The sequence below is a fragment of the Saimiri boliviensis genome, chromosome 2, assembly GCF_048565385.1.
Source record: "Saimiri boliviensis isolate mSaiBol1 chromosome 2, mSaiBol1.pri, whole genome shotgun sequence".
Classification (NCBI taxonomy): domain Eukaryota; kingdom Metazoa; phylum Chordata; class Mammalia; order Primates; family Cebidae; genus Saimiri; species Saimiri boliviensis.
The window spans coordinates 38,637,870-38,650,899 of record NC_133450.1 but is presented as its reverse complement, the minus strand read 5'-3'; the positions used below and the strand labels follow the sequence as shown (position 1 = coordinate 38,650,899).

Below are 13,030 nucleotides of genomic sequence, written 5' to 3'. Positions count from 1 at the left end.
CAAAGCCATCACCACCCATATACTCTCTCCGGCTGAGCTGAGCCCTCGGAAGAAAGGAGAAACAACTCTGGCTTACGGCTGCTCCTGGTTCTGCAAGACCAGGTAAACCACCTCCACTTCTCACTCAGGCTTCCATAGAGGCCCTAACAGCTTCCAGAGGGGTCTCTCATCAACCGTCTTGGCCTTAACAAGGGCAAGAAGACACCACCACCAAGAAGGATAAAATAAGTTTTTATTTATAGTCTTATAGTAAAGGGGGAAGCCTTAACTTGCAAGACAATTCTTCGGCAGTATGTACAACATACTTTTTATTTCCATGGAATGGAATCAAACACGAACTGAGACTACAGAGTATACACTAGAAATCAGCAAATGCCAGGAACGGAGGAGGAAAAAGACAAAGAAATGAGGCCTAAACACACAAAACCCTTCACTGGGATCTGCTGACCACAGCCAGAACCAGGGCTGGATCACACAAAGGAGACAGGTTTCAGGACAGCAGGAAAGGAAGTGGGGTGAGGGCAGGGAAGGGTCCGCACTGGGGTGCAGGTTTAGTACCAGGTAAATTGCTCTTGGTATTTACATACAAAATCAGTTGGCTCTATTTCTTAGAAATACACACAGGAAGAAAGGAAGATTTCATCATTACTTTATGAATCTGTCGCTTTGCAAGACCGACATCATCAGAAATAGGAACAATTCACTCAGATTCAAATTTAAGTAGCAGGAAATAAATATCAAATCATCATCACTGGCCCTCAATACAAAAGCTCTATGCCACCCAAAACATCCTCCCTGTCCCAACCCCAAATGGCCACTCCCCAAATGGTGGCTGCTGCTTCACTGCTGCTGTCTCCCACGCATACCACAAGAATCCACGCAGCCCTCCGTGAGGCTGGCACTGCAGGCTTAAACAGCTGGCTGAGAGAGGCAGGAGTGAAACACGTCGAAGACTCTGTGCTGCGAATCTGTCCCCACTTTCTTTTCATACCACAGACTTCTTTAAGGATCTGGTCTTTCAATAGGAGCAATACGTAGCTTTTTAGCAAAAGGGAAAAAACCACCTTAAAAAGGAGGAGGGTTAATTCTGATTACTCCAAACTGGTCATCTTCTCAAAGTAGAGCAGTTCACAGATTCACAGTCTATCCGACAGAGGTGAGGGCGGACCAGGAGGCCACCTGGGCAGGCCAGGCATCCTCCGGGCATGTGCCCGGCAGGGCTGGAGGAGCTGGTAGGGTGGGCAGGATACTATGGGCTCAGAGGTCTGGCCGGCCGTCTGTCCTCCACAGAAAAAGCTGCCAAGTTGGGGTGTTTTGGTTTAAAAATTCCTGGTGGGGACAGGGAATCCCTGAAGGGAATACATTAAAAAAAAAAAATACACAGTGGAAATGGGGAAGGAGAACGAGAGCTGTTGTCCAAGAGCTTCTACGTAAAAATAAAAATTTTAAAAAAAAAGGGAAAAAGAGAAAAATAGAGTCTCTTAAATGGTTCTGAGGGTTCTACAGATGAACTGAAAGGAGGATGAGACGATGGAGACAGTTTTTATTGCTGGCCTGCCCCGAGTGGCTTAGCTGGCCTCCATCCGGAGCTTCTTCCTGCTTTGGGGCTCCTCAGGCTCAGACTCTGAGCTGGAGTCTGAGCCCCCATCGAAGGCAGAGATGGTGCTGCCCTTGGCGTTGGTGTAGAGGCTGTTGTCTGAGGAGGGGTAGTTGGTCTGCAGTTGGGCACTTGACCTCGCCTTCTCCAGTGCACGGACTAAAAGGCAACCAAGGGAGTGTGTTACTGCCTTCTGGAGACTTGGGGAGGAACCGAGTCTCAGACTCAGGGTCCAGCCTGTTCTTCCTAAGGGCTTGCTTGCTGGCCCCCGAGGCTCAAGGTGCTCAGAAGTAGCTCCCTTTGGGTGGCTGTTGACTCACACACTTCATTTCCCTCCCGCCTTTCCCAGCTGGACCTGGGAACCAGCAGACACTCTGCAATCCCACCCAACCCTGAAGAGAAGGCTTGTGATGTCACCGTGTGGCCACAGAAGCCCAGCGCAGAGACTGGAGTGTGAGCTTCCTGTGGGATTCAGCAGTGCAATAACAGAGGAGAAGCTGGCCCAGTAGCATGAGGCTCCACAAGGTGTGAAGGCCACACAACAGCAGGAAAGGATGATGTAAGATGCATCAGCCAAAGAACACTTTTGGCTTAGTTCTCGTGTACAAGATCCATTTGGAATGACAAGCTGGACACTTGGAAGCAAGTCACCGATACATGTAAAATACCTGGGCTTTTCAAACAGCCCCTACATGCAGGCTGCTTGGCGGCCCAATAACCAACCCACTGACACCACCCACTGCCCATCCCTTGGTTCAGCTCAGCTTGAGCCTGGAAGGTCAACCCTTTATTTTATTTTATTTATTTTATTTTATTTGAGGTTTTCTAACCCAGGTGGTTACTTGCATTTCCTTTTACTTGCATCTTCCATGAGGGAGGAAGAGAAGTGAATTCCCCAGGAACAAAGAACTTGATCAGCTCTCGCTTTCCCCTGTGGTTGTAGGAAAAGGCGGGTGTGAGCATTGAGAACAGCATGGGCCTAGCCCATAGGCTGCCCTGATTGGACTACCATTGACCATGGAGAGGGCTCACTGTCCCTGAACACCCGGATCTCTGGTACTTACACAGCACATTCCACTCCGAGGACCTCAAAGCTCTTTTCAGACACCTGATGCCAGGTGTGATCCCTACTGCAGGCAGAGCACCTGAGCCCCAAGAAGGGGACAGATCAGGTCAGAAAAGATGAGATACAAGTTTCCAGATGTCCAACTTCCTAGCTTCCACTGTCTCCTCACTGGCGCCTCAGGTCCTTCCTCAGGAAGGCTCTAACACTCAGCTACTCAGGCCCCAGGAAGCAGAGCCAAGCCTGTTTCTCCGCACATACTCCATGACTGGCTCTGACTCTGCAGGTCCAGGTACCAAATCCTGACCCGGATGGAGCACAGCAGGGCCAGCTGCCCCACAAGCTCGGGTGCTCACCTTGCTGCTCCAGAAGAGCATTCTGCCGCTTGAGGTCGTCAATATCTTGCTGGTGTGTGTGGTTTTTCCTTCGCATATACTGGATATACTCTGTGGCTTTGTCTAGGATTTGGGCCCGGGATGCCTGTGGCAATATGAGAAAAAGCACAGGGGACAAAATAAAGACAGAATCCAGGCAGTGAGGGAACCTGGCCTTTCTGCAGCAACTGCTTCGGTGGCTGGAAACAAGAGGGTAAGGTGGGAAAACGCTGACGAAATACAGTAATGGCTATTGAACGCCTTCTTTGATTTTGTTTTGTTTTGAGACAGAGTTTCATTCTTGTTGCTCAGGCTGGAGTGCAATGGTGTGATCTTGGCTCACTGCAACCTCCACCTCCTGGGTTCAAGCAATTCTCCTGCCTCAGCCTTTCAAGTAGCCGAGATTACAGGCATGCGCCACTGTGCCTGGCTAATTTTTTGTATTTATAGTAGAAACGGGTTTCACTATGTTAGCCAGGCTGGTCTCAAACTCCTGACCTCAGGTAATCCACTCACCTCGGCCTCCCAAAGTGCTGAGATTATAGGTGTGAGCTATTGTGTCCGGCTTTTTTTTTTTTTTGAGACATAGTCTCACTCTGTTGCCCAGGCTGGAGTGCAGCAGTGTGATCTCAACTCACTGCAACTTCCACCTCCCCAGTTCAAGCGATTCTCCTGCCTCAGCCTCCTGAATAGCTGGGTAACAGGTGCATGCCACATTGCCTGGCTACTTTTTATAATTTTAGTAGAGATGAGGTTTCACCATGTTGGCCAGGCCGGTCTCGAACTCCTAACCTCAGGAGTGATCCACCCACCTTTGCCTCCCAAAGTGCTGGGATTACAGGCGTGAGCCACTGCGCCCGTGAAGGCCTTCTTTGTGACACACAAGGTGCCAAGTACTTTACAGAGCTTACCTCACAAACAGTTTCAGAGGTAGTTCTACCAGGAACCCAAGAATCAGAGAAGTAAACCGGATTTTTCAAAATCACCAGCTAGAGAGTGACAGAGCCTGGATTTAAACTCAGAGACATCTGACTCTTAAATTGTACTCCCATCCCCTTTGGTTCTTTAGGTTGCTTTGAAGTCTTTAGCTTGGCTATGTCTGGAAACGTTAAAATACTACTTCAATGAAAGCTTTAGGCCATTAACTCTGCTAGGGCCCAGCTACAGAGAGCTGGTCCAGAAAGACATGAGCAAGATTTCAGCTGGAGCTGGCTTGAGCTGAAATACAATGTGTTTCCTCAAGACCCAAGATGGCAGCCAAACTCTCAAACCATTGTTAACTATTCCTAACTGAACGATGCTGCTGTCACTATTTCAGCCTTCCTGGCTAAAGAGACTTTCATAAAAGCTGTCAGTGCTTGATGTCAACACAGGAAGTGCATGAGATTGGGCCATTTCAGGAAACAACCACACCCCTATAACGGCTGTGGGTAGCCTGGGTACTGCCTTGTTAAAGGAACAAGTTCGTCGGTCAATAACATCATGTCCTGTTATTGTGCCCCTAGACATTGAACTTGTCTGGGAGATTCCCTCCAGGCTATTGAGTTACTTATGGCCAGGCAGACAGCCATACTGGTAGAATAGTACAAAGCCAAGAGAAGCCCAAGGTGGGGTACCCTAGTAGCTTAAGTATGGCCTTCCAGCCAGAGGCTCCTGAGCAGCTGGAAAACTTCTTACCCAGGGTAGGGAGTACTTGACAATTCCATATTACAAGCCCATTGGGTCCTAAACAACCAGAACATAAGAGCAGGAGAACGACAAAGAAAACATGTATACCGTGGCTAGCAAAGCCAGATCTACTCATGTAAGTCCTAACAATCTCAATTTATAGGCCTCAGTTTGGGCTGAGTTTCAGAGAGGTTTGGAAGGCCTGTGTTTATTTGTAAATCTTCACAAGTACTAGAATTTCCAGGCTCTCCTCTTATAGCACCCTTAAGGCAATTTCCTCGAGGAAATTGTGCATAATCAACCATTTTTATCAGGTACAAATTACGTACAAGGTACTGGGCAGATATTATGGGGAAACAAAATCTATTAGTCATAGCTTCTTTGCCCCAAAGCTTACTTACTATCTAGTTGAGGAGATAAATATGTCTATACACAGACAAATCACAGGGCAGTGCTGACATGCATAACCTGACTAGTAGAGATTACAGAGGCCACAGGACAGACGGCTTCTGGCTGGGGTGATTACCTACTGTGTGCCAGGACTGGCCTTGGTGCTGTTGCGTGTGTGTGTGTGTGTGTGTGTGTGTGTGCACACAATGCGCTCCTATCTGAAATGGCAAACCCTGCATTAGACCAAGGTGGCATCTGTGGGAAAAGGTCACTCTGAATAGGGAGAATAGCACAGGCAAGGGCATGGGGTGGGGAAAAAGCGAGATGTGATTCTTTGGTTAAGTCAGTCAGCTTATGAAGAAGGAATGCGAGTCCTACCCTAGCAATGGATACTTCAGGCACTGTTTCCCATTTCTGCAAAGGGGCCTTATTAAGGTTTAATTACTAGGTGACAAAATGGGGTGAAAAAAAGGAGAACATAATTAGAAGGGACTAATTAAAGTATCTTCCTCTCTGGATACTGGAGATGGAATGAAAAATGATTAGTATTGATGAGATGTGGTAGAGTGGTGAGGAAGAATTTGGGAATTCGAGGTCAGAGGTGTGCTCTACACGCTTGTCATTAATGAGTTCTGTGACTGCAGATACATTTCTCACTTTGCCTATTCCTCATCTGACTAGAAATTCTCTAAGATCCCACCTAGCCCTCCAAACTCTACCCTTTCCATCATTGATGTAATTGCTATGCACATTACATCCCTCTCTTTAAATATGCCTATGTAAAAGCTATTTTTTCAACAAACAGTTCCCAGAAGGCAACATTAGCTCTTAACTACTCATGTGCATCTGGGACAAGGGAAAAATGCACAATCTCTGAAAGCAGGGAGCACTTGCAAACGTTCAGTGATAACTTTTAATGAATGACCAAACTGAGTAGCAGCCTTTGTGCTACCAGTTTCTCCTTCAAATATTTATATATGGAACCAGGGAATTAGGATCAAGAAGTGAAAAATGAGTGGTAAGCACAGCAAAACAAGCCAGAAGAGGGAAAAAGATCCTGTGAGGAATGGCAGTTTCCATTTCAGGGTAGTTTTTGGATGAAGATGAAATTCATAGATGTTCAGAACACAGTGTCTCAGGAACAAGAGGAGTCCAAAGAAGGCTGCATTGGTTTAAACCCAGAAGGAGGCCTTCAGAATGCTAAGCACAGCCCTTCCTCCATCCTCTGCTGAAAGCAAAAGGGCCTCAGGTCACTTGGGGTACCCTGATCCCTCAGCAAGTCCAAAATAATGGTTCAGAGTTTATTTTATTCTTCCCAGGTATCCAACAAGAATTAAAATCCAACAAGAAAAAAATTTAAAGCATGAAATGTAGAAATACTCCAAATTTGCATGTGCATTTAGTCCACGGAAGAAAAAGCAAAAGGCTGAAGCGAAAAACGCTAGACTCACCTGCAATCCTCCCCTCCCATCTTTCCATTCCATACAAGACCATGTGGCCAATCACAGCATGAAGGTGAGGGCAGGCCCTTCCTTGTCTTTATGAGTTTATAATACGTGACCAGTAAACACAAAGCCAGCAAGAAACCCTGGAATTTATGGCATGGACTATGGAATGACCCTGGGCTTTTGGTTTCTGTTTTCTGAAAATTGCCCTAACTCAGCTGAGTCAACTGCCCACATTCACGTGAATGTGACTGATCAGACAGAACTTGGTAAGTCAACGTGTCCACAGAGTAAGTGCTGCCTTGGGTACTCAAATAAGGAGAATTATAATTTTGATTTTGCCTTTGTAAACAGAAATGGCTCTTTAGATGGTTTGGATGAGACAGGATGGATGATGGCTGCAGGGACTGACAAGGTAGTCAGGTGTCCCATGCAGCCATGTGAGTGAATGCAAAGGGCTCAGCAGGCTGGCCTCCCTCCTCCCCTACCCTCTCCCCACACCTCTGGCAGTCACACAAAAGGACGCTGGGCAGCCTTGCCAGATCTTGCTCTGAAGCCGTGGATGCACACAGTAACACAAATGACAATGATGGGGGTGGTAACAATGCCAGTAGCTAACACTTACTGAGAACTTACTAAGTGCCAGGCATCCACAACCTTCTGATGTATTATTTTCCCCATTTTATAAATGAGGAACCTGAGGCACAGAGCTGTAATTTACCCAATGTTACATAAACTAGTAGGAAGTTGAGTCAGGATTTGAATCCAAGCCTCCAGGACACTCATATTTTGGCAACACAGGGGAAGCTATCAATGGAAGACCCTCATGAAGGTGGTTTTCTGGAGGAGTGACAGCTGAAGCCCAATGGTAAATTGTCTCTGCACAGGTAACAGGTGTAGGAATTGAGCTGAAAGTGAAGCAATGATGAAGACTAGTCTTCAGAATTTGGTTGAAAAGTAAGAAGTGGGCCAGGTGCGGTGGCTCATGCCTGTAATCTCAGCACCCTGGGAGGCTGAGTGGGAGGATCACTTGGGTTCAGGTGTTGGGGACCAGCCTAGAAAACAGCAAAAGACATGGGCTCTATAAAAAACCTGGGAGGTGGCGGTTGCAGTGAGCCAAGATCATGCCATTGCACTCCAAAAAATTGGCTGGGCATGGTGGTGCATGTATGTGGTCCCAGCAACTTGGGAGGCAGAGGTGGGAGGATCTCTTGAGCCCAGGGGGCTGAAGCTGCGGTGAGTCATGCTTGTGCCAACACACTCCAGCCTGAACAACAGAGAGAGACCCTGCATCCAAAAAAAAAAAGTGAAAAATGGTAGCTTGTAATAGCAGCATTGGAAGATTATTTTTCTTTCTTTTTTATTTTAAGAACAGGTGAGAACTAAACAGGCTTCTAGCAGAAACACACTGAGAGGAAAAACCTGAAGATGCAAGCTAGCTTGAGAGAACTGACCTAACCACCATTACCTCTTGGCAGCCCAGAAGGATCAAAGCAAAATGAACAATGTAGAAGACCCAGGGTGTGGCAGAGGGTCTGGCAGCTTCCTGTCCCTCCTACTGTTTATGCTGCAGCTGTGTGTCCATTTGCATTCCCTCCCAAGGCAACAAGCAGACAGAGGGAAGGCCAACCCCCTCAGCCAGAGGCACCCACTGTGAGACCTCTGCTTTGGAACAGTGTCCACCCGCCCCACACATCATGGCAAGAACCGACTACATATGTCACAAAAGGTCCCAAACCCAAAAGAGTTGGATTCTAATTAGAACCGGTTAAGGCCCCAAATGATTCCTGACTTTGTTAGCACTGATGCTTCAGATGAAGTCCAAGGTTATTAAATTTCATTTAAGGCAAGGGTTCTCAAAAATTTTCAATGTAAGACAAGAGTTCCAAACATTTCTGGAGTTATAAATCTTATCACAGTAACTTGGATTTCTGTAAAAATTCAAATAGTTTTAGAAAGTGCCTGGGGAGACGTGAGGAAAAGAACAGTAGTACGAGATTGTTAACATTAGGAACACCACTACCCTTCCCTAAGGTCCCAATGCTGACGTCAGCAACGATAATCTTAACTCTAATGAACACTATTCCTCTTCAGTGCCAAAAACAGATGCCACTGGGCTGATGTTACAGCTGTTTTGTTTCCCTAAGAACCAAAATGCCTGCCGGGCACGGTGGCTCAGACCTGTAATCCCAGCACTTTGGGAGGCCGAGGCAAGTGGATTACCTGAGGTCAGGTGTTTGAGACCAGCCTGGCCAACATGGTGAAATCCTTCTCCACTAAAAATACAAAAATTAGCCAGGTGTGGTGGCGGGCACCTGTAATCCCACCTACTCAGGAGGCTGAGGCAAGAGAATTGCTGGAACCTGGGAAGTGGAGGTTGCAGTGAGTGGAGATCATGCCACTGCACTCCAGCTCTGGCCGACAATAGCGAGGTTCAGTCTCCAAAAAAAAAAAAAAAAGAACCAAAATGCCCTATCTGGAGGGAAGAAAAAGAGGTACTGGTGGACTCACCAACTCCCATAGTTCTATTCTGTACTAGTTATTTTAGAGGAAATGACACCATTTATTTTTTGAAACCTGTGTAAGCTTTTACACATATGAAGGTTAAGGGAGAGTCCAGGGCAAAACCGGTGTAACTTCCAGGTGAATAAGCCATCTTTGAAAACCAAAATGAAAGCATATGCACAAGAAATTTGGATCCACATTAAACTAATTCATTCAAAAACAGAACCCCATCAATGCCCGCAAGGGAGGCTGGAAGGTCAGAGTCAGCACAGACCTGTGGCTATTTGAAGGCTTCCTGCTGCCAGGACCTCCCCAGCCACAGGACCATTTTGTTCATTACCAGGGAAAGGCAGAACTATTAGCCCTGCAAGCAGCTGAATCAAAGCCAGGAGTGAGACATTTGTTTAAGGGGTCAAAACAATCATTTTTAAAATCTTGCATTCTTTTCTCGTGTGCCCTTGGTAGCTTGAAATGAAGGTGTGGCATTTTTGCAACAAACTTTGACCGTGAAGGACAGGAGTATGCAATTTCCGAAAGAGGAAATAGAGCTAGTAAATAAACATGTGAAAAAGCAATTAATTTCACAATAAACAGAATATAAAAGAGTTAACTTTTGTTTACTTAATTAGTTACCCTCTTAAAAAAAATTCCAATGATAATGAAGTTGGTACTCTCAAAACTCGACTGAAAGACCACTCTTTAGAATTTGCTTGAACAAAGAAGGAAATAGAAGAAAGAGGACTTGAAAACAATCCTCTTGGATAGCATTTTGGCAACACAAGGAAAAAGGTCAGATGCTCATACCCTTCAACACAGAAATCCAGCTTCTTGGAATCTACAGAAATGGCTACATACAAATAGATATTCGTCACTATATTAATATAAATTTAAAAAAACTGAATGCAACCCCAGTTGCCCAAGAGAAACATGCCTAATGACTAAACATTAACACACTGTATGACCTGGGGAAAAATATGATATTATGTAAAAGCAGCAAGCTATATAAATAGCACTTTCCCTGAGGGAAGCATGCAGATGAAGAGACCAGGAAGGAATACACATATTGATAACACTGTATTTCCTTGCTTCATAGACTCCATCAATAAATCCATGGATTGAACAATAGCAGCTTTTGGGCAGAAAAAAAGGAGGCAGGTTTCTTTTCACATTCACTTTAAGATGAAGTCCAACTTCAGTCCCATTAAATGAAGCAGAGGGGCACAGACAGTCTGTCTTTGGATTGTACTGATCTGATAGTCGCTAGCCACATGTGGCTAATAAACACTTGAAATGTTGAGTACTCTGAACTGAGATGTGCTGTAAAGTTGAATTTTTAAGACTTGGTGAAAGAATAATTTTAAATACATTGATTACATGTTGATTACATACCTATTTTTTAGTATCAGGCTAAATAAAAGATATTATTCAAAATAATTTCACCTGTTTAACTTTTTAATTGGGTCCACCCAAAAATTTAATTGTATTTAAGTTATATTTAAAATGCATTTGTAACTCACACTAAATTTCTGTTGGGCAGCATTTGTCATAGGATCAAAGGGAAGGTTGTAGTTGTGTTAAAGGAAGGGGGAACTCATGTTTCTTCTTCTTCCCATTTTTCTAAAGTTTTTGCAATTTTGCTGGAAAAAAAAAAAATACTAAAGGCAAGGCCTAGTAATGACCTTATCCTTCCAAATCTCAAGATGTGGAAAATGTTAGGTGAGGAACTCTCTAGTACTCTTGGGGTAGTAAGATCTCTCCCATTCTGTGTGACAGTCTCCCAGAAGGAATAATTAGATTTCTGCCCTGCAGGAGCATACCATTGAGTTAGGTGATAAGATAAGCACAGAAATTAGGGAGACAGAGGAGAGGTTCCACAAAAGGCCACAGAGGTTCAGGGGAGGGTTCTAAGGGTGGGGCAATATTTGATATGGGCCTCTAAGGCAGAGAGCTAGAGATTGAGGGAAGCGGGGAACTCAGGCAGGAAATAGAGGGGAGAAGGCAGGTAGGCCTTGTGAGCAGGGCTCTTCGATATGGAACACACAAGTCATCTAGGCAGTGTGGCTGGGGTTGGGCCTTGAGAAAAGCGAAGAACTCAGATAAGCTGAGAATGGAATTCCTGGGCAAAGAGAAGAGGGATTGATATGGTTTGGCTGTGTCCCCATCCAAATCTCATCTTGAACTGTAACTCCCACAATTCCCAGTAGTGGGAGGAACCTGGTGAGAGGTAACTGAATCATGGGGGTTGGTCTTTCCCATGCTGTTCTTGGGATAGTGAATAAGTTTCATGAGATCTGATGGTTTTTAAAATGGGAGTTTCCCTGCACAAGCTCTCTCTTTGCTTGCTGCCATCCCTTTAAAACGTGACCTGCTGTTCCTTGCCTTCTGCCATGATTGTGAGGCCTCCTAGCAACATGAAATTGAAAGTCAGTAAACTTCTTTCTTTTGTAAACTGTCCAGTCTCAGGTATGTTTTTATCAGCAGTGTGAAAACAGACTAAATACAGTAAATTGGTACCAGTAGAGTAGGGCGCTGCTAAAAAGATATCCGAAAATGTGGAAGCAACTTTTAAATTGGGTAACAGGCAGAGGTTGGAACAGTTTGGAGGGCTCAGAAGACAGAAAAATGTGGGAAAATTTCAGACTTCCTAGAGACTTGTTGAATGGCTTTGCCCAAAATGCTGATAATAATATGGACAATAAAGTCCAGGCTGAGGTGGTCTCAGATGGAAATGAGGAACTTGTGGGGAATTGGAGCAAAGGTGACTCTTGTTATGTTTTAGCAAAGAGACTGGTGGCATTTTGCCCCTGCCCTACAGATATGTGGAACTTTGAACTTCAGAGAGATGATTTAGGGTATCTAGAGGAACAAATTTCTTTCTTTTTTTTTTTTTTTTTTTTTTTTTTGAGACAGAGTTTTGCTCTTGTTGCCCAGGCTGGAGTGCAATGGCATGATCTTGGCTCACTGCAACCTCTGCCTCCCAGGTTCAAGCGATTCTCCTGCCTCTGCCTCCTGAGTAATTGAGATTACAGGTATGCGCCACCATGCCCAGCTAATTCTGTATTTTTAGTAGAGACAGGTTTGTCCACATTGGTCAGGCTGGTCCTGAACTCCCAACCTCAGGTGATCCACCCACCTTGGCCTCCCAAAGTGTTGGGATTACAGGCATGAGCCACCATGCCTGGCCTAGAGGAAGACGTTTCTAAGCAGCAAAGCATTCAAGAGGTGACTTGGGTACTGTAAAAGGCATTCAGTTTTACAAAGGAAGCAGAGCATAAAAGTTTGGAAAATGTGTAGCCTGACAATGTGATAGAAAAGAAAATCCCATTTTTCGAGAAGAAATTCAAGCCAGCTGCAGAGATATGTGTAAGTAATGAGGAGCTAAACGTTAATCTCCAAAACAATGGGGAAAATGTCTCCAGGGCATATCAGTTTTTCAAGGCAGCTGCTCCCATGACAGGCCTGGAGGCCTAGGAGGAAAATAGTTTTCTGGGCTGGGCCCAGGATCACCACATTGTGTACAGTCTACTCCAGGGACTTGGTATCCTGTGTCCCAGCCACTCTAGCCATCACTGAAAGGGGCCAATGCAGAGCTCAGGATGTGGCTTCAGAGGGTGCAAGCCCTAAGCCTTGGCAGCTTCCACATGGTGTTGAGCCAGTGAGTGCACAGAAGTCAAGAACTGGGGTGTGGGAACCTCTGCCTAGATTTCAAAGGATGGAGTATGGAAATGCCTGGATGTCTAGGAAGAAGTTTGTTGCAGGGACAGGGCCCTCATGGAGAACCTCTGCTAGGGCAGTGCAAAAGAAAGAGGTTTACTGACTTTCAGTTTCATATGGATGCGGAGGCCTCACAATCGTGGCAGAAGGCAAGGAAGAACAAGTCACGTTTTACAGGGATGGCAGCAGGCAAAGAGAGAGAGCTTGTTCGGGGAAACTCCCATGCGCTCTATGTGGGATCAGAGCCCATACACCGAGTCCCTACTGGGGCACT

At 45.5% G+C, this 13,030-nt stretch overlaps 1 protein-coding gene across 9 annotated transcripts in view; it reads right to left on the bottom strand.

Annotated features, from left to right (window-relative positions):
* Positions 1–215: 215 nt before the first annotated feature.
* Positions 216–13,030, bottom strand: part of MAX (MYC associated factor X) — a 29,393-nt gene continuing 16,578 nt past the window's right edge. For 2 of the 9 annotated variants that reach the window (XM_003924436.4, XM_003924435.4), the window contains 2 exons: positions 3,017–3,140; positions 216–1,756 (listed from right to left, as the gene is read on the bottom strand). In XM_003924436.4, the coding sequence (XP_003924485.1) occupies positions 1,569–1,756; positions 3,017–3,140 (312 nt within the window). In that variant the 3' untranslated portion in view covers positions 216–1,568. The other 7 variants (XM_074393120.1, XM_074393121.1, XM_074393122.1 and 4 more) reach the window with 4 other exon arrangements.